Source organism: Lampetra planeri, chromosome 54 (assembly GCF_965212315.1).
Source record: "Lampetra planeri chromosome 54, kcLamPlan1.2.h2, whole genome shotgun sequence".
NCBI lineage: Eukaryota > Metazoa > Chordata > Hyperoartia > Petromyzontiformes > Petromyzontidae > Lampetra > Lampetra planeri.
The window spans coordinates 6,453,591-6,476,797 of NC_136160.1; the positions used below are offsets into that span (position 1 = coordinate 6,453,591).

The 23,207-nt window shown below is 44.3% G+C and overlaps 2 protein-coding genes across 5 annotated transcripts in view; one reads left to right on the forward strand and one right to left on the reverse strand.

Moving 5' to 3' along the window:
* Nucleotides 1-5,129, reverse strand: part of MTBP (MDM2 binding protein) — a 31,015-nt gene extending 25,886 nt beyond the window's left edge. For 2 of the 4 annotated variants that reach the window (XM_078617775.1, XM_078617773.1), the window contains exons 1-6: nt 4,881-5,128; nt 3,238-3,336; nt 2,785-2,855; nt 1,239-1,357; nt 969-1,033; nt 629-767 (exon numbers count right to left, since the gene is read on the reverse strand). In XM_078617775.1, the coding sequence (XP_078473901.1) occupies nt 629-767; nt 969-1,033; nt 1,239-1,357; nt 2,785-2,855; nt 3,238-3,336; nt 4,881-4,941 (554 nt within the window). In that variant the 5' untranslated portion in view covers nt 4,942-5,128. Of the gene's footprint in view, nt 1-628; nt 768-968; nt 1,034-1,238; nt 1,358-2,784; nt 2,856-3,237; nt 3,337-4,880 lie in introns of all 4 variants that reach the window. The other 2 variants (XM_078617774.1, XM_078617776.1) reach the window with 2 other exon arrangements.
* A 1,655-nt stretch (nt 5,130-6,784) lies between these two features.
* On the forward strand, nt 6,785-21,954 carry TMEM70 (transmembrane protein 70). Its single transcript, XM_078617565.1, has 4 exons — nt 6,785-7,173; nt 8,350-8,479; nt 19,203-19,303; nt 20,565-21,954. The coding sequence occupies exons 1-4, from the start codon at nt 6,982-6,984 to the stop codon at nt 20,979-20,981; spliced, it is 840 nt and encodes a 279-aa protein (XP_078473691.1). The 5' UTR covers nt 6,785-6,981; the 3' UTR covers nt 20,982-21,954.
* Nucleotides 21,955-23,207: the final 1,253 nt, after the last annotated feature.

The following is a 23,207-nucleotide window of genomic DNA, read 5'->3' on the forward strand; positions in this document are numbered from 1 at the left end:
GTGTGCGAATCAGCTCATCATCAATACGGAGTCCACAAAGTGGGAAGTGAATGGTGGTAAACCCACGCAAATAATGTCTCTCACAGTGAGAATGTAGAATTTGTAAAGAAAGGGCGGCTACAATGATCTTTTGAGCAAGAGTAGAGAAACACTTGGCAGCTCACCATCATGAAAATCATATTTAATTAAATATCAAACCTCTCTTGGTGCAATATGTACAGGAACCAGTTGTGTAATATGAAAGAAAATCAAGCAGACTGCAACGTGAAATTGCAACGTCATAATTTTTTTGTGGAGTGCTTTCATCCACTCTGCAATGATGTCCTCGCCACTCTGTATCGACCGTGGAGGTTGTCGGACCACACTTCAGTGTGGGTTAGAGAAGCAGGGGAGCCCAAGACTGGTTCAGATATCACTCCTAGCCACTGATATTAGTGGTGGCCAGGAACTGATCTCCGGTCGTAGTATGCTTCTAACCTAATAAAAACTGACAGTTAATTAAACGTAATGTTGGCTGCTTCGGTACTACTGCATCTGCGTTGCCGAAGGTGGTTACATTTACCGTAAAGTGTAGACCGTTTCATCAGCAAAGTGTAATTAGGGAAATAACAGTGAGGGGCGGACGTACGTGAAGGTGCCCGACGAGAAAACGGAGATCCGTGCTGCATGCCACTCTGCCATGCGCCGCAGAGCTCCGAGCAGAGGGAGGAACTCGAGAGGGGAGGGCAGGCGGTACGCGGCCCATGTGACGTCCAACAGCGCCCGGCCTTGTTGCACACCGCGGAAATAAAAATGAAAAATAACAAATGCACAATTAAGACCGTGCAGGAATTATGACCGTGGGGTCGGAGCAGAAATTATAGATATAAAAAAGACAAATAGATAACTTGTCTGTTTTACAACAAGATAAAGTCAATTGTTGGTGTAGGCCCATGACTGATAGAAGGAAAGCCTGCATGGTTCGTCACCTGGCGGTGGGAGATCGTTTGCCAAACGGTGCAAACACTCGGCCGCTTCACCAATGTGACACCTGCTGCATCACAGAATGGACGAGAATTCAAGTGAGACCTGAGAGTCCATTATCAATGACAATTTCACGAAAAATTGCTGAACAGTACTCAAGCACCAGCTCAAAACGGACACTTGTGCTATTATTCATCACATTTTTTATTCTCATAAGCAACATGACACTGGAGGAGATAGATGTTGAAATAGTGGAGAGGGTGCAGCGTAGGCACCTGTCCTCGCCATTGTCTTGGCTGTCCACCTCGTCCTCATATGACCGCACAGCTGACAAACACTCGGCCAAGGCTCCATCCGCCTCCGAGCCCACCTCCAACCACTTGGGGCTGCACACCTGCGCAGCGTGTGGATAGAGACACTGAGAAAAGTGTGGCAATTTCAATGCCAAGTAGTCAGGCTTAGTGATGATCCAGCACAAACTGATTCACTCCAGCAACTCGACCACCGGCGTGTCAGTCACCTGCTTATTACTCTACTTCTATTACCATGGTTACTGTTCCTGTGAACTTCAATCAGCCATGCTGAGAAATCAATCTAGCAGACTGACTATTTCACCTCATCCATCCTGCGTTCAACCACCACCTTACCATAGGTTTAAACAACTTTTGTGACTGTGTCTTTCCCTGTGCTGCACGACTTTGGAATTCCCTCTCATAGCTTATTTTCCCAAATTCTTATGGTCTTATTCAATTCAATAAACGTATTAAGTTTTAATTATTGCACCTTCAAAAGTGCTGTTTGTTGCTGGCCACTTGGTGTTTTGGGCCTTTGGGCATGTGCTCAGCAGCTGCGATTTAGAGAGAAAAAAACCACATCATCATTTCATGGGTCCTGGCTACAGCACTTCTGGCCAGCATGGGAGAAAGATGCAAACGCCCACTAGAGGAGCTCTCTAGAGCTTCTTCTAGCCAAGGTGCTTCTACCAGCAGGGGCATGAGAAAGAAATTGCACAGCTCCACCTTTACACCTTTATTTGTAAATGCGAGTGACATTGCACCGATGTGTAACGACCGAAAACGTACCTCAAGCCAATGTGCAGCCTAACGGCTATTCGAAGATAAACCAAAGTCTCCGATTGGCGGAAAGAGGCCTCCACAGGGATTGTTCGGGAGACAGGCGTTTGAAGTGATTGGAGAAAAGGGTTTTCATGAGAATAGGCAGGAAACAAAGTGGAACCCAGAGGCGACAGTTAGGATGCGTTAGAGGGGAAGGACAGTGAGGGAACATTTGAGAAAGGGGACTGGAACGATATAAAAGGGCAGAGGACAAGGGGAGGGCACGTTCGAGGGAAAGTACAGCTTCAACTTTAAGCACAAAGCCTGGATTGTTCTGTGTGAATAAAGTGGCTCCTATACTTTGCCATCTGGGTCATTACACTTGTACATTTAAGTATGCATTATCATTGACAAAGATACCAAATCTTGTCAGACAGGCCAAGTAGGAAATCACTGAAGCAATGCGCTTTTAAACCTAAATGTAAAACTAATGTAAAATACGTTGTTTGTGTTTAGTTTGTTGTCCTTCCCCCGCACCTCCGATTAGCAGTTGGCTATGTACGGTGCAAACGAAGTTCAACACACAGGAGAGGCCTACCCTGGGTTTGTGTAGCAGTGTCAACACACAGGAGAGGCTTACCCTGGGTTTGTTTAGCTGTAAAAGACGTGGAAAGGGTAAAACCTATTCTAATTTTCATCATTTTGGATACTGGCAAAAAAGGTCCCACAGATATAAAAGAGGTGTTTGTGTTGAACATTACAGCACCTGGTAATGTTTTCCCACAACTTGGACAGCAAAATACCAGCGTGGGGGAGCAACGGTGTGTGGAGAGCATTCTGTGAGAAAATAAGAACAGCTTAATGTAAAACAAGTCAACATAGCTCCAACACGGTGATTAGCGATTTTACACAATCAAGCAAACGTCTGTCAAGTGCTAGCCACTAAATTGTAATATTACGCAACAAAAAACTTAAGGTTTTTCTGTTTTTTGGGTGCATTATTTGTGACAGAAACAAAAAATTTTCTCATTGTTTATGATCTAAATAAATTCACTAAAATAAAAATTAATTAAAGATTCTAAAATTCAATAACATACTTTTTTCAAGGTGTGTTCTATTAATGCTCTGCGATGTTATTTTTTAAAATAATCATTGGTACTCACTCAAATTAATCATCTCATCAGAAACCCACTCCACATATTGCACGTTGGACTGTTACCTGAAAGGCAACGTGCTCGGTTATTGTTGACGCTCTCCACAAAACACTCCTTGGTGTGTGCGTAGAACTCCTTAGCTGTGGTGAACTCCTCTGGTTCGCCTTGAATAGAGCAGAGAAGTTTAGAGAGGTCTGCATACCCATGAGTAAGAAGATTGACAGTGCAGTTACCTGGATGCAAAAGGGTTATTCTGTAATGTAACTCTGGCACAAAATATAGACATTAATGTGAGTTGCTGTATGGGTATAGACTTAACATTATCTTAAAACGTAGGTTTTCGTAGTAAATAGGTTCACATATTTGATTTGGGGTTTGGCCACTTAGTGTTTGGATGGCAAATTAGTGGACATTCCAGCAGTCACGAAAGCTTCAAATCAAGATTATTGGACATTAGTTAAGGGCAAGAATATTGGCATAAAACTACTCACTGTGTGGTTTAACCTAAATATAAATATGGATCGGACTTAACATTGTTCTACAGTACTATAACCGCATGATAGACTGCACAGTGGACTTTATTATAAATTGCAACATTGGTCTGTGTTATCAAATGTAATGTGGCATGTACAGGAGCACTTAGCCACATCATTCCAACTCGTATATGATGGAACGCGCTTGTGAAAATGTGTCGTACCACTGGTTTCGTTGTGAATCCTATTCAAAAAGCCGATAAACATATCAAAACTAAATACAAGGGATCATGTTTGCAATAACCACAACACAAGCAGTCAAAATGCAAACAAAAATAAACTCTGATAATGATATGCACTGTCCTTGAAGTTGATTGGTCCACACCCGAGACAGCTTTTCTTAGAGCCTAGTCTCCATGGATCCCTTGTATAAAGGTGTCAGTTTTTGTACCAGTTGAAAGGGTAAAAACCTATTACTATATTTTGCCACTGGTAAAGGAGGTCTCATAGTATATCAAAACTTAGGTTTTTTCGGTAAAGTCACGTAAGCAAAAATAATAATAATATAATAATAAATGAAAATAACTCAATTAAATAACGACGTTTCGGAGGCAACACAAGTCTCCGTCTTCAGGTGGGACCGTCACAGCTAAAACACCTAAGAGTATGACATCTTGCAGTCACGAAAGCTTCAAATCTAGAACTTATCAAAAGTCCAAGCAGCGTGTGACCTGTGTCATAGACTACATTGCAGAATGTACAAGCTGGTCCAGATGTCTTGTCACCCCCCCCCCCCCCCCCCATTGAATTATCAAACAGTGAATAATTTTAAGTGAGGTTTATTTAAAACAGAAATGAATATGCGAAAGAAAAAAGTGTTTAGGGGTCAATCAATTGGTGGGTCACAAGACATATGGACCTCCCTGTACAATGGGACGTTACATTAAGGTGCAATTCGTGCTGTATTGGAGTACACACTAGATTCTAGTACATAGAGATACACGTAGGCTGTGATAAGTGTAAATTGTCATGACTACTACGTGTTAATTGACAAGAGACTGCTTGAATCGGCCAGTCTGTTCTCAACGTTCAATGCGTACGATAGTTCTTCTTTAAAACCCATCGGCAAGATCCCTTTAAACTTTACCTCAGCGCATGGTCAAAGGCCGCCGCATATTAAAGTACAACTGCAGTGCACGTTGCTCGAATATGATAAAACGTCAGACCAGACTCACGTTCATCATCGCCGCCCACGTCAAGCGAAAGCGCGACAGTGTACACAAAGTACCTGTCCATAAAAATTAAAATAAAACGCTACGATTTAAAATTACAGACTAAAAGTCAGGTCTAAACAAAGAAATCAGACGAATAAAATCTGTGCGCGAAATAAAATAAGACTGAACACTTAACGAAAGTGATCGGAGCGAGACACGTTTAAAAGAACTCCGCGACTTCCCGCCAAAATAAAAGGGTACCGCCCACTCCGGGTCCGCACAGCGTGGGGGCGGGTTCCGGTCCGGGTGGAAACAAATATGTAACTCCGCCGCGACTTTTCGGTTCCGAGTTCACGAATGTAAAACAACTTCAAAGTGTACCACAAATAAGCAGGCGTCTCTCCATAATAGAGGTGTTTAGGGGTTAGATCGCGTAAATATACACACACACGTGTCGTTAAACCCGTAACCACCCGACACAGCCAACTAGTGAGGGTTGTCACGTAAACAGAACGTGGCCAATTCGTCACCAGTACAGCACTAGTGTATAGTAGTGTATAGTAGTGTAGTGTATAGTATTGTAGTGTATAGTAGTGTAGTGTATAGTGTAGTGTATAGTAGTGTAGTGTATAGTGTAGTGTATAGTAGTGCAGTGTATAGTAGTATAGTGTATAGTAGTGTAGTGTATAGTGTAGTGTATAGTAGTGTAGTGTATAGTGTAGTGTATAGTAGTGTAGTGTATAGTAGTGTAGTGTATAGTAGTGTAGTGTATAGTGTAGTGTATAGTAGTGTAGTGTATAGTGTAGTGTATAGTAGTGCAGTGTATAGTAGTATAGTGTATAGTAGTGTAGTGTATAGTGTAGTGTATAGTGTACTAGTACAGCACACCGGTGTGTTGGAGAGCCAAGCCACAACATTTACAGTCTAAGTACGACGTATTTCCAGTAATTACAACTACAGAAGCTTAATCAGGCGACAGCCAGATTCATAGGGCGACAGACACATCTGGCTGTCGCCTGATGAAGCTAGTTGTAATTGCTGGCGAAACGTCGTACTTAGACTGTAAATGTTGTGTTCGAGAGTAGATCCACAACAATCCGTCCCATAGTTAGTAACGAATTGGGGGGCGTCCATAAATGACGTCACGCGATTTTGGACGATTTTTGACCCCCCCCCTCGTCACACGGCGTCACAAAAAATCAGACTCCCCCTCAAATATGACGTCACATAGCTCTGACCCTCCCCCTCCCCAAATAAAACATGCTTCAAATCGCTTTAAACTATTGTCATTGTAGTGCGTATTTAATGTGGCGCTGCACTCTGATGTTGTAGGAGAAAACATTTATTAAAAAGTATATTTAATTAAGTAGAACGTGTTGTCTATATTTATTAAAAGTTGCGCATTTTGATGTGACGTCACATTTCTCAACCCCCCCCCCCTCGTCACACATCGTCACAAATGTCTGACCCCCCCCCCCCACCAGGTGCGTGACGTCATTTATGGACGGCCCCTTATTTGCGGTTTGTGACGTCAAATTTGAGGGGGGGGTTTGACTTTTTGTGGCGCCGTGTGACGATGGGGGGGGGGCAGAACTTTGTGACGTCATATTTGAGGGGGGTCCTGACTTTTTGTGACGCCGTGTGACGATGGGGGGGGGCAGAGCTTTGTGACGTCATATTTGAGGGGGAGTCTGACTTTTTGTGACGCCGTGTGACGAGAGGGGGGCAGAGCGTTGTGACGTCTTATTTGAGGGGGGGTCTGACTTTTTGTGACGCCGTGTGACGATGGGGGGGGCATAGCTTTGTGACGTCATATTTGAGGGGGGGGGGGTCTGACTTTTTGTGACGTCGTGTAACGATGGGGGGGGGGGTCAAAAATGGTCCAAAATCGCGTGACGTCATTTATGGACGGCCCCTAAGCCTCCACGCTAGAGGGGGCTGCACTGCGCACGCACGTGCACTTTGAAGTTCAAACAGCGTAACCTCGGCTAACCTTAACCGCGAATTAAGGAACCGCGGACGTTTCCCGACCCCTCTAATTGTATGCAGACAGTACTTTAAATAAAGCGACATTCAAAAAGTGTGAATCGTAAATAAAAAGAAAGGCCGTGGGCATTTTGCGATGTTAGCAGCACTGACGCTGGGCCCGAGGCGCGGGCTTCCCGCGGGGTGGGGCGGCCTCGGATGGAAGCTCTGCCCGGCTCGGGGTCGCATCGCCGGGCACGACGGAAGGCCCGAGCCGGTCTCGATGCCCCGACTCGCTTCAACTTCTTATTCTTCTTGTGCCTTCACCGAGGGTGGTTTGTTTGACAAAGTGCGTTTATTATAAGCACAGTGATAATGTTCATAAACAGTAACATCGGCGTTGGCTTTACACGATCGCGTGCTTGTTGATAATTTCGATTGCTTATGTTTTCGGTTCGGATTTGGTCCACGGGGACACGTTTGTATTTTAATTGGTACAACACAACAGACTTTATAGTTTGTTTAACACGTAGGCTTTCGCGACCAATATTATTCATAACGTTTTTGGGTTTAGATGGCGTTATTTATAAATGTGTCGTAACCCTCCACCACCCGACACTGCCAATCAGTAAAAAACTGTCACGTTGACAAAAGACAAAATATTTCACTGCTTTACCCACCGGTGTGTTGAAGCGTGAAACCACAACATTTACAATTTTTGAGTAGCACGACGTTTCGCTGGTAATTGCATCCAGCATCATCGGGCAATTCTGGCTTCAACACACCGGTGGGCTAAAGCAGTGAACTATTTGTCTTTTGTCAACGTGACACTTTTTTGCTGATTGGCCGTGTCGGGTGGTGGAGGATGACACATTTATAAATAACGCGATCTAAACCCAAAAACGTTGATTATATATAGTTTGTGTATTCTAATCTGCTCTTTTGGCAATTTCATGTTTTTTTCTGGGTACCAGTGTACTGTGGATTAACCACTTTTAGTAAATATTGCCTTTAATTTGTAACGCGCCCATTTGACAGACAAATGAGCAGTTGACCAATAACATCTATTGCAGTATTCGGTATATGTTTTGTAATGATAAAGCAAGGGTTATTAAGGAATGTGACGTATTATCTTTGTTATTGTTAGTATTTATGCTATTGTAAGCAACTGTGTAGTTGGTGCCGAATTGCCATTGGCTGGGTAATTTTTGTTGCAGTAAGTGCCCGTTTTATTAAAATAATCTTTTTGTGCAATTTCTTGACAATATTTCACCATTTTTTATTTAAAGCTTTCGTGACTGCAGGGATTAATATTCTTGGTTCTTTCGGTAAAGACACGTAGAAGGGAAACAATAAAATAATAAAAATATAAAACAATCTTTTTATTATGATAAAAATATAAAACAATCTTTTTATTATGTTATTGTTTCCCTTCTACGTGACTTTACCGAAAGAACCAAGAATATAATGTTTCACCATTCACAGTCTTGTGTGATTGATGGCCGGTCTTTCTGCTTGCTCTCAGGTAACTCTGCAAGCGTCACGCTGGCGGCCGTGGACCAGACGGGGCTTGTGCAGCAAGGTGAGCGGTGGGTCGACCGCCTCTGCTCAAGGGTGGCTCATCTACGACGGCAACTTCACCAGCAGAGTCCGAGGTGGGTGGTGGTTGCTGCTGCTGCTGGTTGTTCTTAGGAAGGGGATAGTCCTAATTAGGGGTCGGCACGGTTTGGCTCAAACCACCAAACCGCGGTTTGAACCGAACCAAATCGGTTTGGTTTGGCTCTGTTTGAACTGGTTCGGTTTGGTTTGGGGCTACGAAAACCGACTCGGTTTGGCTCGGACAGGGTGGAACCGGCTCAAACTAGTTTGGTTCAAGCCAACTTAAGAGGTTTGGTTTAGCTTAGTTTGGTTTGGTTTTGGTTTGGTTTGGTTCAGTCGTCGCTGGTTTGGTTTGGATTGCTCAATTTGAAACCAGTTTGAGTCGGTTCAAACCGTGCCGACCCCTAGTCCTAATTCCATTGTGTCCTTTGGGTGCTACGGTGGCGAGATGTTCACTACCCCGCCTGGTATGCAGGAGGTCATTGGTTCGATCCCAACCCCTGCTGTATATTTGGAGTTTGCGTGTCTCTCTCTCATCATCATCACGGTGGCTAGGAGATGTTAACTACCTCGCCTGGTGTGCAGGATGATCATGGGTTCAATCCCAACCCCTGCTATATATTTGGAGTTTGCGTGTCTCTCTCTCATCATCACGGTGGCTAGGAGATGTTAACTGCCTCACCTGGTATGCAGGAGGTCTCGTGGTTTAAATCCAGACCCTGACGCCTGTTGTATATTTGGAGTTTGCAAGTTCTCCCCGTGATCGTGTGGATTTTTTTCTCCGGGTCCGCCAGGTTTTCTCTCTACATTTCGAATCAACGTGCATTTCGATTATTTGGCTGCTACAAATTTCCACATGATGATAGGCCTCTTGGGCTATCATTTGTGATAGCCAGGTCGCTTCTGAAACAGAGCAATATCTTTGAGTGGGCCTTACCTTTTTTTTTTCGATTTAAAGCTTTCGTGACTGCAGGGATTCATCTTCTTGGTTCTTTCGGTAAAGTCACGTAGAAGGGAAGTAATAAAATAATAAAAATAAAACATAATAAAACAATTCTCACGACGTTTCGGCCACAACGCAAGCAGCCGTCCTCAGGCGAAGAATGAAGCACCTCCAAGCTTGGAGCGTATATTTAAGCTGGGTTAGAGGGGGGGAGGTGGGAAGAAGAGCGCCTAAACAAAATAATTTGCATATCAAGAGGAATTCAGCATATGGAAAATGCGTAGGAGGTGGGCGGGGGGGGTTCCAAATCAATACTATGCCCGTGCATTATGCAGGATTAGCAGCATCAAAGGGGGGGGAGGGGGGGTAGCATTAACAAAGGAAAGGAATGTTAATAGTATGTAGCTGCAGTTACTAAACAACCACGTAAAAAACTAAAGTAAAAACTGCATAACAAACTAAAGTATAAACTACATAGCATCATCAGTATACTTACTATACTCTACAATAAGCTGAGTTACTAACAGTAAGTAATACATAAAAATTCTACGTAGTAAAAAATTATATAATATGCTTCCATCTAAACTTTATTCTCTTACATCACACGCGTCTATACCGTACTATATACTGCCATAGGCCAACCCAACATTAAATTACATACTGTATTGCTATAAACCACCTTATACATTTTAATATAACACTATGTATTATTCTACCCACCGTAATGTGTATCGAAATGGTTTATTACGTCCTTCCAGTGATTGCTAAGCCAGAATCCATCTTCTCGGTTAAAATTGTCTCTGTGTTTGTATATGTGGATCGCCTCATGAACGAATCTCTCATGATAGCCAGATGGCTTGCAGAGAACCTCTGTCTTGGAGAAGTCAATGTCATGTGAGCCCACTGAGTTGTAACAGTGATCTGCCACGGCTGAGGTGTTTGTCCTACCGTGTTTCAGGTCAGCTTTATGTTCACGGATGCGGTCTGAGACATGTCGTTTGGTTTCCCCAATGTAACTGCTACCACAGAGGCAACTTAGTTTGTAGACACCAGGGTACTGTATGTCTGGAACCACATCTTTTACAGACGGTACCAGATCACGGATTTTATGTACTGTGTTGAATCGGACCTGGATCTTGTGTTTAATCAGGATTTTGGAGATCTTTTTTGTGACCCCAGCAATGTAGGGTAAGGTGATGGTCTTGAAAGGCTCCTCAACCGGATGCTTCTTGATGGTTGGAGTGATGGCTTTGCGGATTGTGTAGTCGGAGTAACCATTAGCCTTAAGAGCTTGGCGTACGTGTTTGAGTTCACTGGAAATGTGTTCATGGTCGGAGATGCATTGGGCTCTATGATATAGAGTCTTGATGAGGGAATTCTTCTGGGATGGATGGTGGTGGGAATCCGGTTTTAGATAAGCATCCGTGTGGGTGGCTTTCCTGTAGACAGAGTGGCTCATTGAACCATCAGGTCTCCTTTTGATTAGGACATCCAAAAAGGGTAGCTTGCCATCATTTTCGACTTCCATGGTGAATCTGATGGCTGGGTGTATGGAATTGATGTGGTCGAAAAATTGGTCTAGAGCAGGCCGGCCATGTGGCCAGATGACAAAAGTGTCGTCTACGTACCTCTTCCATAAGGTCGGGCGTAGAGTGGCAGTCTGGATGGCGTCCGTCTCAAATTTCTCCATGAAGATGTTGGCTACAACCGGAGATAGGGGGGAGCCCATTGGGGTGCCCTCAATTTGCTTGTAGAAGGTTCCATTCCAGGTGAAGTATGTATTGGTTAAGCAGTGTCTCACCAGGGGGGGTACCCCAGCATTCAGTCCTTGATGAACCAAGTCTTCAATGATTGCGATGGTGTCAGGCACAGGCACCTTGGTGAACAAGGAAACCACATCAAAACTAACAAGCAGGTCGTCTGGGGACAGGGCAATCCCCTTGATTGTCGATACCAGGTCAGTAGAGTTTAGTACTGCAGAAGTGGTTTTTCCAGTGAAAGGCCGTAGGATTTCGGACAAAAAACGAGCCAGTTTGTAAGTGGGGGAGTTGATAGTAGAGACAATGGGACGAAGAGGTGTATCTTCTTTATGTATCTTTGGCAAGCCGTACAATCTTGGTGGCCTGGCTGCAGAAGGTTTCAACGAGAACTGTTTGGTCTGATCAATTAATGCGGTTGAAGCAGAAATGATGTTGTTGGTTTTGGAGACGAGGCTGTTGGTGGGGTCTCTTTTTATTTTTGTATAGCTGCCATCGTTGAGTAGTTCTTGAATTTTGTTGTTGTATTCTATTTTGTCCATGATAACAGTGGCATTGCCTTTGTCGGCTGAGAGGATGACAATGTCATCCCTCTTTTTTAATTGAGCTAATTCAAAACGCTCATCTTTGCTGATGTTGCTAGCTGGCATCTTAGCGTTTTTGAGGGTTACAGAGATTTCAGATCTTGCTACGTCTGCAGCGATGTGACTCAAGCCCTTGAGAGCTACATCTACTCGAGCAATTATATCATTAACTGGTATGTGTCTAGGTGTGACTGCAAAGTTTAGTCCTTTAGCTAAAACGGATTTCAAACCTTCAGAAATAGGACTGTTACTGCGATTAATTACGACTTTGTTAACATCTAGCTTTTCAATGTGTGGGTCCAGTTTCTTGTTTGAGAGGCGGTTGAATTTGGAAATCAAGTTGTCCTTACATTTAGTCGACATAGCGGCAGCTGAAGAGGCAGTCATTTTTTCCACATGTTCCCAATCCGATGTGGACATTGTTGCACTCAAAGATAAGTGTGATTTGTAGAGTGTCTTGTCTAACTGATCTAGTTCGGTGCGCGTAAGTCTGATTTTCTCTGAGATAAGAGCTAAGCTAGTTCTAGACAGAATTCGTTTCGCATTAGAAGAAGTTACAGCAGCAGATGTTAGTGTAAATGCGTTTGGTATTACCTTACAGTCGCGGCATCTCTTCAGAAAGGTGAGAGACTCGATTAGCTGAGCCTTCTTATCCCGGAGCTTGTTGAAGGATCTCAAAGTTATGTGGAAACCCTCCCCGTAGAGGCGGTTAAATTTCGATTTAAAGCTTTCGTGACTGCAGGGATTCATCTTCTTGGTTCTTTCGGTAAAGTCACGTAGAAGGGAAGTAATAAAATAATAAAAATAAACATAATAAAACAATTCTCACGACGTTTCGGCCACAACGCAAGCAGCCGTCCTCAGGCGAAGAATGAAGCACCTCCAAGCTTGGAGCGTATATTTAAGCTGGGTTAGAGGGGGGGAGGTGGGAAGAAGAGCGCCTAAACAAAATAATTTGCATATCAAGAGGAATTCAGCATATGGAAAATGCGTAGGAGGTGGGCGGGGGGGGTTCCAAATCAATACTATGCCCGTGCATTATGCAGGATTAGCAGCATCAAAGGGGGGGGAGGGGGGTAGCATTAACAAAGGAAAGGAATGTTAATAGTATGTAGCTGCAGTTACTAAACAACCACGTAAAAAACTAAAGTAAAAACTGCATAACAAACTAAAGTATAAACTACATAGCATCATCAGTATACTTACTATACTCTACAATAAGCTGAGTTACTAACAGTAAGTAATACATAAAAATTCTACGTAGTAAAAAATTATATAATATGCTTCCATCTAAACTTTATTCTCTTACATCACACGCGTCTATACCGTACTATATACTGCCATAGGCCAACCCAACATTAAATTACATACTGTATTGCTATAAACCACCTTATACATTTTAATATAACACTATGTATTATTCTACCCACCGTAATGTGTATCGAAATGGTTTATTACGTCCTTCCAGTGATTGCTAAGCCAGAATCCATCTTCTCGGTTAAAATTGTCTCTGTGTTTGTATATGTGGATCGCCTCATGAACGAATCTCTCATGATAGCCAGATGGCTTGCAGAGAACCTCTGTCTTGGAGAAGTCAATGTCATGTGAGCCCACTGAGTTGTAACAGTGATCTGCCACGGCTGAGGTGTTTGTCCTACCGTGTTTCAGGTCAGCTTTATGTTCACGGATGCGGTCTGAGACATGTCGTTTGGTTTCCCCAATGTAACTGCTACCACAGAGGCAACTTAGTTTGTAGACACCAGGGTACTGTATGTCTGGAACCACATCTTTTACAGACGGTACCAGATCACGGATTTTATGTACTGTGTTGAATCGGACCTGGATCTTGTGTTTAATCAGGATTTTGGAGATCTTTTTTGTGACCCCAGCAATGTAGGGTAAGGTGATGGTCTTGAAAGGCTCCTCAACCGGATGCTTCTTGATGGTTGGAGTGATGGCTTTGCGGATTGTGTAGTCGGAGTAACCATTAGCCTTAAGAGCTTGGCGTACGTGTTTGAGTTCACTGGAAATGTGTTCATGGTCGGAGATGCATTGGGCTCTATGATATAGAGTCTTGATGAGGGAATTCTTCTGGGATGGATGGTGGTGGGAATCCGGTTTTAGATAAGCATCCGTGTGGGTGGCTTTCCTGTAGACAGAGTGGCTCATTGAACCATCAGGTCTCCTTTTGATTAGGACATCCAAAAAGGGTAGCTTGCCATCATTTTCGACTTCCATGGTGAATCTGATGGCTGGGTGTATGGAATTGATGTGGTCGAAAAATTGGTCTAGAGCAGGCCGGCCATGTGGCCAGATGACAAAAGTGTCGTCTACGTACCTCTTCCATAAGGTCGGGCGTAGAGTGGCAGTCTGGATGGCGTCCGTCTCAAATTTCTCCATGAAGATGTTGGCTACAACCGGAGATAGGGGGGAGCCCATTGGGGTGCCCTCAATTTGCTTGTAGAAGGTTCCATTCCAGGTGAAGTATGTATTGGTTAAGCAGTGTCTCACCAGGGGGGGTACCCCAGCATTCAGTCCTTGATGAACCAAGTCTTCAATGATTGCGATGGTGTCAGGCACAGGCACCTTGGTGAACAAGGAAACCACATCAAAACTAACAAGCAGGTCGTCTGGGGACAGGGCAATCCCCTTGATTGTCGATACCAGGTCAGTAGAGTTTAGTACTGCAGAAGTGGTTTTTCCAGTGAAAGGCCGTAGGATTTCGGACAAAAAAAAAACGAGCCAGTTTGTAAGTGGGGGAGTTGATAGTAGAGACAATGGGACGAAGAGGTGTATCTTCTTTATGTATCTTTGGCAAGCCGTACAATCTTGGTGGCCTGGCTGCAGAAGGTTTCAACGAGAACTGTTTGTTTTTATGTATTACTTACTGTTAGTAACTCAGCTTATTGTAGAGTATAGTAAGTATACTGATGATGCTATGTAGTTTATACTTTAGTTTGTTATGCAGTTTTTACTTTAGTTTTTTACGTGGTTGTTTAGTAACTGCAGCTACATACTATTAACATTCCTTTCCTTTGTTAATGCTACCCCCCTCCCCCCCCCTTTGATGCTGCTAATCCTGCATAATGCACGGGCATAGTATTGATTTGGAACCCCCCCCGCCCACCTCCTACGCATTTTCCATATGCTGAATTCCTCTTGATATGCAAATTATTTTGTTTAGGCGCTCTTCTTCCCACCTCCCCCCCTCTAACCCAGCTTAAATATACGCTCCAAGCTTGGAGGTGCTTCATTCTTCGCCTGAGGACGGCTGCTTGCGTTGTGGCCGAAACGTCGTGAGAATTGTTTTATTATGTTTTATTTTTATTATTTTATTACTTCCCTTCTACGTGACTTTACCGAAAGAACCAAGAAGATGAATCCCTGCAGTCACGAAAGCTTTAAATCGAAATTTAACCGCCTCTACGGGGAGGGTTTCCACATAACTTTGAGATCCTTCAACAAGCTCCGGGATAAGAAGGCTCAGCTAATCGAGTCTCTCACCTTTCTGAAGAGATGCCGCGACTGTAAGGTAATACCAAACGCATTTACACTAACATCTGCTGCTGTAACTTCTTCTAATGCGAAACGAATTCTGTCTAGAACTAGCTTAGCTCTTATCTCAGAGAAAATCAGACTTACGCGCACCGAACTAGATCAGTTAGACAAGACACTCTACAAATCACACTTATCTTTGAGTGCAACAATGTCCACATCGGATTGGGAACATGTGGAAAAAATGACTGCCTCTTCAGCTGCCGCTATGTCGACTAAATGTAAGGACAACTTGATTTCCAAATTCAACCGCCTCTCAAACAAGAAACTGGACCCACACATTGAAAAGCTAGATGTTAACAAAGTCGTAATTAATCGCAGTAACAGTCCTATTTCTGAAGGTTTGAAATCCGTTTTAGCTAAAGGACTAAACTTTGCAGTCACACCTAGACACATACCAGTTAATGATATAATTGCTCGAGTAGATGTAGCTCTCAAGGGCTTGAGTCACATCGCTGCAGACGTAGCAAGATCTGAAATCTCTGTAACCCTCAAAAACGCTAAGATGCCAGCTAGCAACATCAGCAAAGATGAGCGTTTTGAATTAGCTCAATTAAAAAAGAGGGATGACATTGTCATCCTCTCAGCCGACAAAGGCAATGCCACTGTTATCATGGACAAAATAGAATACAACAACAAAATTCAAGAACTACTCAACGATGGCAGCTATACAAAAATAAAAAGAGACCCCACCAACAGCCTCGTCTCCAAAACCAACAACATCATTTCTGCTTCAACCGCATTAATTGATCAGACCAAACAGTTCTCGTTGAAACCTTCTGCAGCCAGGCCACCAAGATTGTACGGCTTGCCAAAGATACATAAAGAAGATACACCTCTTCGTCCCATTGTCTCTACTATCAACTCCCCCACTTACAAACTGGCTCGTTTTTTGTCCGAAATCCTACGGCCTTTCACTGGAAAAACCACTTCTGCAGTACTAAACTCTACTGACCTGGTATCGACAATCAAGGGGATTGCCCTGTCCCCAGACGACCTGCTTGTTAGTTTTGATGTGGTTTCCTTGTTCACCAAGGTGCCTGTGCCTGACACCATCGCAATCATTGAAGACTTGGTTCATCAAGGACTGAATGCTGGGGTACCCCCCCTGGTGAGACACTGCTTAACCAATACATACTTCACCTGGAATGGAACCTTCTACAAGCAAATTGAGGGCACCCCAATGGGCTCCCCCCTATCTCCGGTTGTAGCCAACATCTTCATGGAGAAATTTGAGACGGACGCCATCCAGACTGCCACTCTACGCCCGACCTTATGGAAGAGGTACGTAGACGACACTTTTGTCATCTGGCCACATGGCCGGCCTGCTCTAGACCAATTTTTCGACCACATCAATTCCATACACCCAGCCATCAGATTCACCATGGAAGTCGAAAATGATGGCAAGCTACCCTTTTTGGATGTCCTAATCAAAAGGAGACCTGATGGTTCAATGAGCCACTCTGTCTACAGGAAAGCCACCCACACGGATGCTTATCTAAAACCGGATTCCCACCACCATCCATCCCAGAAGAATTCCCTCATCAAGACTCTATATCATAGAGCCCAATGCATCTCCGACCATGAACACATTTCCAGTGAACTCAAACACGTACGCCAAGCTCTTAAGGCTAATGGTTACTCCGACTACACAATCCGCAAAGCCATCACTCCAACCATCAAGAAGCATCCGGTTGAGGAGCCTTTCAAGACCATCACCTTACCCTACATTGCTGGGGTCACAAAAAAGATCTCCAAAATCCTGATTAAACACAAGATCCAGGTCCGATTCAACACAGTACATAAAATCCGTGATCTGGTACCGTCTGTAAAAGATGTGGTTCCAGACATACAGTACCCTGGTGTCTACAAACTAAGTTGCCTCTGTGGTAGCAGTTACATTGGGGAAACCAAACGACATGTCTCAGACCGCATCCGTGAACATAAAGCTGACCTGAAACACGGTAGGACAAACACCTCAGCCGTGGCAGATCACTGTTACAACTCAGTGGGCTCACATGACATTGACTTCTCCAAGACAGAGGTTCTCTGCAAGCCATCTGGCTATCATGAGAGATTCGTTCATGAGGCGATCCACATATACAAACACAGAGACAATTTTAACCGAGAAGATGGATTCTGGCTTAGCAATCACTGGAAGGACGTAATAAACCATTTCGATACACATTACGGTGGGTAGAATAATACATAGTGTTATATTAAAATGTATAAGGTGGTTTATAGCAATACAGTATGTAATTTAATGTTGGGTTGGCCTATGGCAGTATATAGTACGGTATAGACGCGTGTGATGTAAGAGAATAAAGTTTAGATGGAAGCATATTATATAATTTTTTACTACGTAGAATTTTTTATGTATTACTTACTGTTAGTAACTCAGCTTATTGTAGAGTATAGTAAGTATACTGATGATGCTATGTAGTTTATACTTTAGTTTGTTATGCAGTTTTTACTTTAGTTTTTTACGTGGTTGTTTAGTAACTGCAGCTACATACTATTAACATTCCTTTCCTTTGTTAATGCTACCCCCCTCCCCCCCCTTTGATGCTGCTAATCCTGCATAATGCACGGGCATAGTATTGATTTGGAACCCCCCCCGCCCACCTCCTACGCATTTTCCATATGCTGAATTCCTCTTGATATGCAAATTATTTTGTTTAGGCGCTCTTCTTCCCACCTCCCCCCCTCTAACCCAGCTTAAATATACGCTCCAAGCTTGGAGGTGCTTCATTCTTCGCCTGAGGACGGCTGCTTGCGTTGTGGCCGAAACGTCGTGAGAATTGTTTTATTATGTTTTATTTTTATTATTTTATTACTTCCCTTCTACGTGACTTTACCGAAAGAACCAAGAAGATGGGCCTTACCTGTTAAGATTAAATAAAATAAAAAATTTGTTTAGTATTCGCAAGCACCGGAACAAAAATTAACCATGCTAATTTCTTTGGTCAGTGTGATATGCAACTCATTTGAAATGTTATAAAATATCGTATTGGATATTTAAAGAAATGAGTGGGGTGGAGTGGTGGCGCAGTCGCTAGCATACTGCTCTCTGAAATTACCGATCCGAGTTCGATTTTCGGGTTACGACTCGCAGTGGCAATATCTTTGAGTGGGCCTTACCTGTTAAGATTAAATAAAAGAAAAAATTTGTTTAGTATTCGCAAGCACTGGAACAAAACTTAACCATGCTAATTTCTTTAGTCAGTGTAATATGAAACTAATTTAAATGTTATAAAATGTATTGGATATTTAAAGAAATGAGTGGGGTGGAGTGGGGTGGCGCAGTCGCTAGCATACTGCTCTCTGAAATTACCGATCCGAGTTCGATGTTCGTGTTACGACTCACAGTGGCAATATCTTTCTGAACTGGTGCTGACTTCTCTTTCACCAACCCTCACTGACCACTCTTAACAATCAACAGGAATTGAACTCATGTTGCTGGATGTATAGCGTGATGTGCTAACCACTGTGTCATTGTTCCACCCCATTAATAAATAACTATATATTTCTGAATTTAAAGCTCAACAAAGTACACACCTAACCCATTCCTGAGATATCTTAATTCCCATTATAAGTCTAGTGGGACTACTTGGAGAGTGTATACGTGTGTGGGGAGCGGTAGTGTAACGGTTAGCGCGCAACGCATTCGATTTCTGCTCATGGCCAACACCAGTGACTATTATCTTGAACTTGTCCTGACCCTCTCCTAGGTCGACTCAGCTTTAAATGAGTACCGAGTGCGGTGTTTAAACTTCGCCACTCAGGAGACAAAGGTGGCCGGGCATGGTGTTGGCTACCCAACCCCTCGTGCACCATGTCGGCCTTCATAGGTGCTTGCTAACATCACCCCGACAGTCTGTTAAGGCTATACGGGGCATCTTTGTCTTTGTGTAATAATGGATGTCTGTCGGATGTGTAGGAGTGAAGGTGCTATCTTACTCATCCAGTGTGATGAGCCTGGCCATAGCCCCTACTCTGATGGCTCAGACTGGACTCGCTGAAGCAGGTACTGCCTTCCAGGTATGTCTGCCACCCTTTTCCAAACCTCTGCTGAGGAGATGTCTGTGTAGTACCGTTGAGGACGCGTGGACAGCGGAGTAGAGGCACACGTATTTATTTCACAACAGTTACTGGGGACATACAGTACTGGAGGGGGTATCGGCCCCCTCACCCGGATAGCTGGGAACACACGGCTAGCTACCCCTAGCCTGCCCCGACACTGGTCAGTCGGGCTACGGTACCCGGAGTCCCAGAGCACTAGCTCTGGTTCTCGGGACCACGCCGCTGGCTCGGTCCTGCGCGGCCCTGACAAGGGCGGCGTCCCAGGGGAGTCCAGGGCTCTAGCTAGACGATCTTCGGTCTTCACTGGTTTAGCTTTAACATTCTGCCCCGAGCCCTCTGACACATCCCCCTTTATACTCAACCCCCGCTGAGGGGTGGGGCCCCGGGCTGCCTGGTGCGGACGTCGTTGAGAGCACCCCCCCCCCCGTGCACTCACGTAGCCCCGCCCACTGTGTTTGTTTCCCATAAGCTGCCATGCATAACGGCTCTCTCTCTAACACCCCTACACATACAGCTCCTCCGTAACACCCCTACATCTGCAACAGCCATAGTTTTTAAGAAAATCCAGAAAAACTGTGTAGCGTCGTTTTTATGCATCATTCATTCATGCTCCAATGTAACACATCTTTGCGTTTTTTATCAATCATCTTCAATTGTTTTTCCATGACAAAATATTTATCACTGTACATAATTGGTATATATAGCTTTTATGTTCTTTGCAAAGTAACCAATAATGAGCGCTAGATAACATTTACCAACTCTCCTTTGGATACATTTTTGCTAGATTACAACGAACATCTGAAGGTTACGCATTGATGCACTTTGAATTGCGTATCATAAAGATGGCCACACACCTCAGCTTGCAGATATTTTTTTGACAATGCACGTAACAAAAATAAAACATAATAAAATAATTCTCACGACGTTTCGGCCACAACGCAAGCAGCCGTCCTCAGGTGAAGACCAGGTCTGTCGGGGAGACAGCGTCTGAATGAAACAACACCACGCTTGGAGCGTATATTCAAGCTTCACCTGAGGACGGCTGCTTGCGTTGTGGCCGAAACGTCGTGAGAATTATTTTATTATGTTAAATTTTTATTATTTTATTATTTCCATTCTACGTGACTTTACCGAAAGAACCAAGAAGATGAATCCCTGCAGTCACGAAAGCTTTAAATCGAAATTTAATGCACGTAACATTTTTGTTCTTTACGTGCAGGCGTTGCTGGGCACGGCATGGCTCATCTTCACGTTCATGACTCCGGCAGCACTGCACTTTATCACACGCTCCTACGTTAGCCGCCTCTACCACAACCCGGAGTGCGAGGAGTACACAGCCGTCACGCTAACCGCGTTTCTGACCGAGCGCCACACCTCCTTCCACCGCGATGCCGTCGCCGTGCCGGGCGTGGCGCGCATGTTCACCACCTTCACCGCGGCCGGGCGGCCCTTCCTCGTTGACCCGTCGCAGTTCCGCGACTACCTGGACTTTGCGCACCTAATGGGCCACGACCAGCCGTTTGTTTTCAAGCAGGAGGAGAGCGTGCACGATCGAGACGACGACGACGACGATGACGTTGTTGTTCCTGAAAAACCGCGGGAAAAGGAGGAGGCCAAGATGGCACGCAAGGAGTAAATCACTGCAGGGCAGAGCCACGTCTCCCTCCCTAGCCCCCTTGGAGTTCAGATGGATTGTGGCAGTCGTTGGAAACAACAGTATGGACTATTGTGCTTCCTTTCAATGTCACTGGAATCTGTTCACTGCAGATCTTGTTGTTTTTCCTCCGCAAAAAATAAGAGGTTTATTAATGTGAGTGAATGTGTCGTGCGATATTTGTTTTCTGTCTGTGAGAGATGTGTTGCCGTGGTGTTAAGATGGTCAAGACATGCTTGGGAAAGGCAATGGAAATTGGATATTAATTGACAGTGTGATTGTATGTCCTTACAACCCGGATAATTCCCAACAAAACCCAATTTTTTTCCGTAAACACACATGTACAGCTCGTAATGTTATTTATTTTATGTTTAAAATATGGAAAGCAATATTACTGCTTATGAACATCGCTGAAACCACCTAAAATCACAAAGTAATTCTGTATCGCGCAATCTAATGTGAAAGTAGCTACTGAACAATACAGTACTAAACTGGCACTACCTGACGTGATATTTCTGCACAATGTGGATATGCAGCTAATAATAACTCAGCATTGCTTGGCATGCTGTAACATTTTTGAACTTCAGAGAGTTGAATTTTCATTGTTTTTTTATATATGTGGGAAACATGGCCACGTTGTTTCAAGAACAAACTATACCCAAACTGGCAATGCACACCAACAGCCACTATTCACGAATGGATATGGCGTTGAGACTAATTGTGTTGCCCTCATCACTTTGCGTATTTATTTTGCGGAGAGATGCAAAGCAAGCGGGTCTTGTTGGGTTTCGAGGAGGCCTTCAAATCGTTGCACACAACTGCTTCGCCACTCTCCCAGGTGCATCATACCACCCGATGTAGCAGTGAATGAAGTACCCCAAACGTTTTCGAGAAGATTCATGTCATTGCACTTAACAAGTGTGAATAAATCTACAAATTTCCTTATCACCCAAAATATAGTTTTCTTGTACTTTTTTCACACTATTCTACATATGTCAAAAAAACAACACGAACATTATATTTCACAGTATAAATTCTGTTTAGTTTAATCGCTATAGGGGGGTGTGTTCTGGAGACGCTATGGTGATATCTAGTAAGTCCAACAGCCTGTTGATTTGCAAACAAGTGGCAGTGTTTGCTGATCCTGCGTTATGTCTAAAACGTGACTGGGAATCAAGGCGATCATCTGATGTGCTTAGCCTCCTATGGCTGTAGCCCTCCCAAGTCTTCCACAGTTGCTCCATAGTATATACCAGAGGTGGGACAAAGTCATTGTTATGCAAGTCCAAGTCGAGTCGCAAGTCATCAAATTCATGACTCGAGTCTGACTCGAGTCCAAGTCACATGACTCGAGTCCACACCTCTGGTATATACTACACAGTAGCGTACATTATGTAAGCCCACTCTTAACGTCTGGTGACATTTTAGCAATTCACAAGCTCCGTTGCAGGTTTAGCGTCACCGCGCCAGTGAACTTTCTGACGTATTTACGAAATGCAGCAACGTCGCCACCCATGTACAGCCGTACCTCGGTTTACGTCGGGGATGCGTTCCTGAAGGCTGCGACGACGGATATAAAAACGACGCCAAAGCAACTTAGAGGGTAAGAGGTGGAGGCGACGGATACGAGAAAGGACGGACGATGCTGCCGGCGACGTAAGTGAGGGTTGAGGCGACGCAAATCGGGTCGTGGTGTTCATTACGTGACGACGTCTTTGTGAAACGACATCAAAGGAAGACGTAAACCGGGGTATGACTGGATGACGTTTCGATGATTTTGCTGCTTATACATGTCCACGTGATATGCTACCTTGTTGAGCTATCATTTGTGGCCAGGTCGCTTCTGAAAAATAAGCGAATAGCTCAAGTGGGCTTTACCTGGTAAGATGAAACAAAAATGTGTTTATCTTTCCTATACCTTGCATCGCGCGCGAGCGTGCGCGGGCGATATTGCGTCATCGCGAGCGCGAGCGTGCGCGGGCGACATTGCGTCATCGCGAGCATGCGCGGGCGACATTGCATCATCGCGAGCGTGCGCGGGCGATATTGCGTCATCGCGAGCGCGAGCGTGCGCGGGCGACATTGCGTCATCGCGAGCATGCGCGGGCGACATTGCATCATCGCGAGCATGCGCGGGCGACATTGCGTCATCGCGCGCGAGCGTGCGCGGGCGACATTGCGTCATCGCGCGCGAGCGGGCGCGGGCGA

What these genes read in the sequence shown, in the direction of transcription:
- TMEM70 (XM_078617565.1), top strand. Translation starts at nt 6,982, where the DNA reads ATGTTAGCAGCACTGACGCTGGGCCCGAGGCGCGGGCTTCCCGCGGGG. An exon ending in AGGGTGGTTTGTTTGACAAA is followed by an intron (nt 7,174 to 8,349) that starts GTGCGTTTATTA and finishes GCTTGCTCTCAG; the next exon opens with GTAACTCTGCAAGCGTCACG. An exon ending in AAGCAGGTACTGCCTTCCAG is followed by an intron (nt 19,304 to 20,564) that starts GTATGTCTGCCA and finishes CTTTACGTGCAG; the next exon opens with GCGTTGCTGGGCACGGCATG.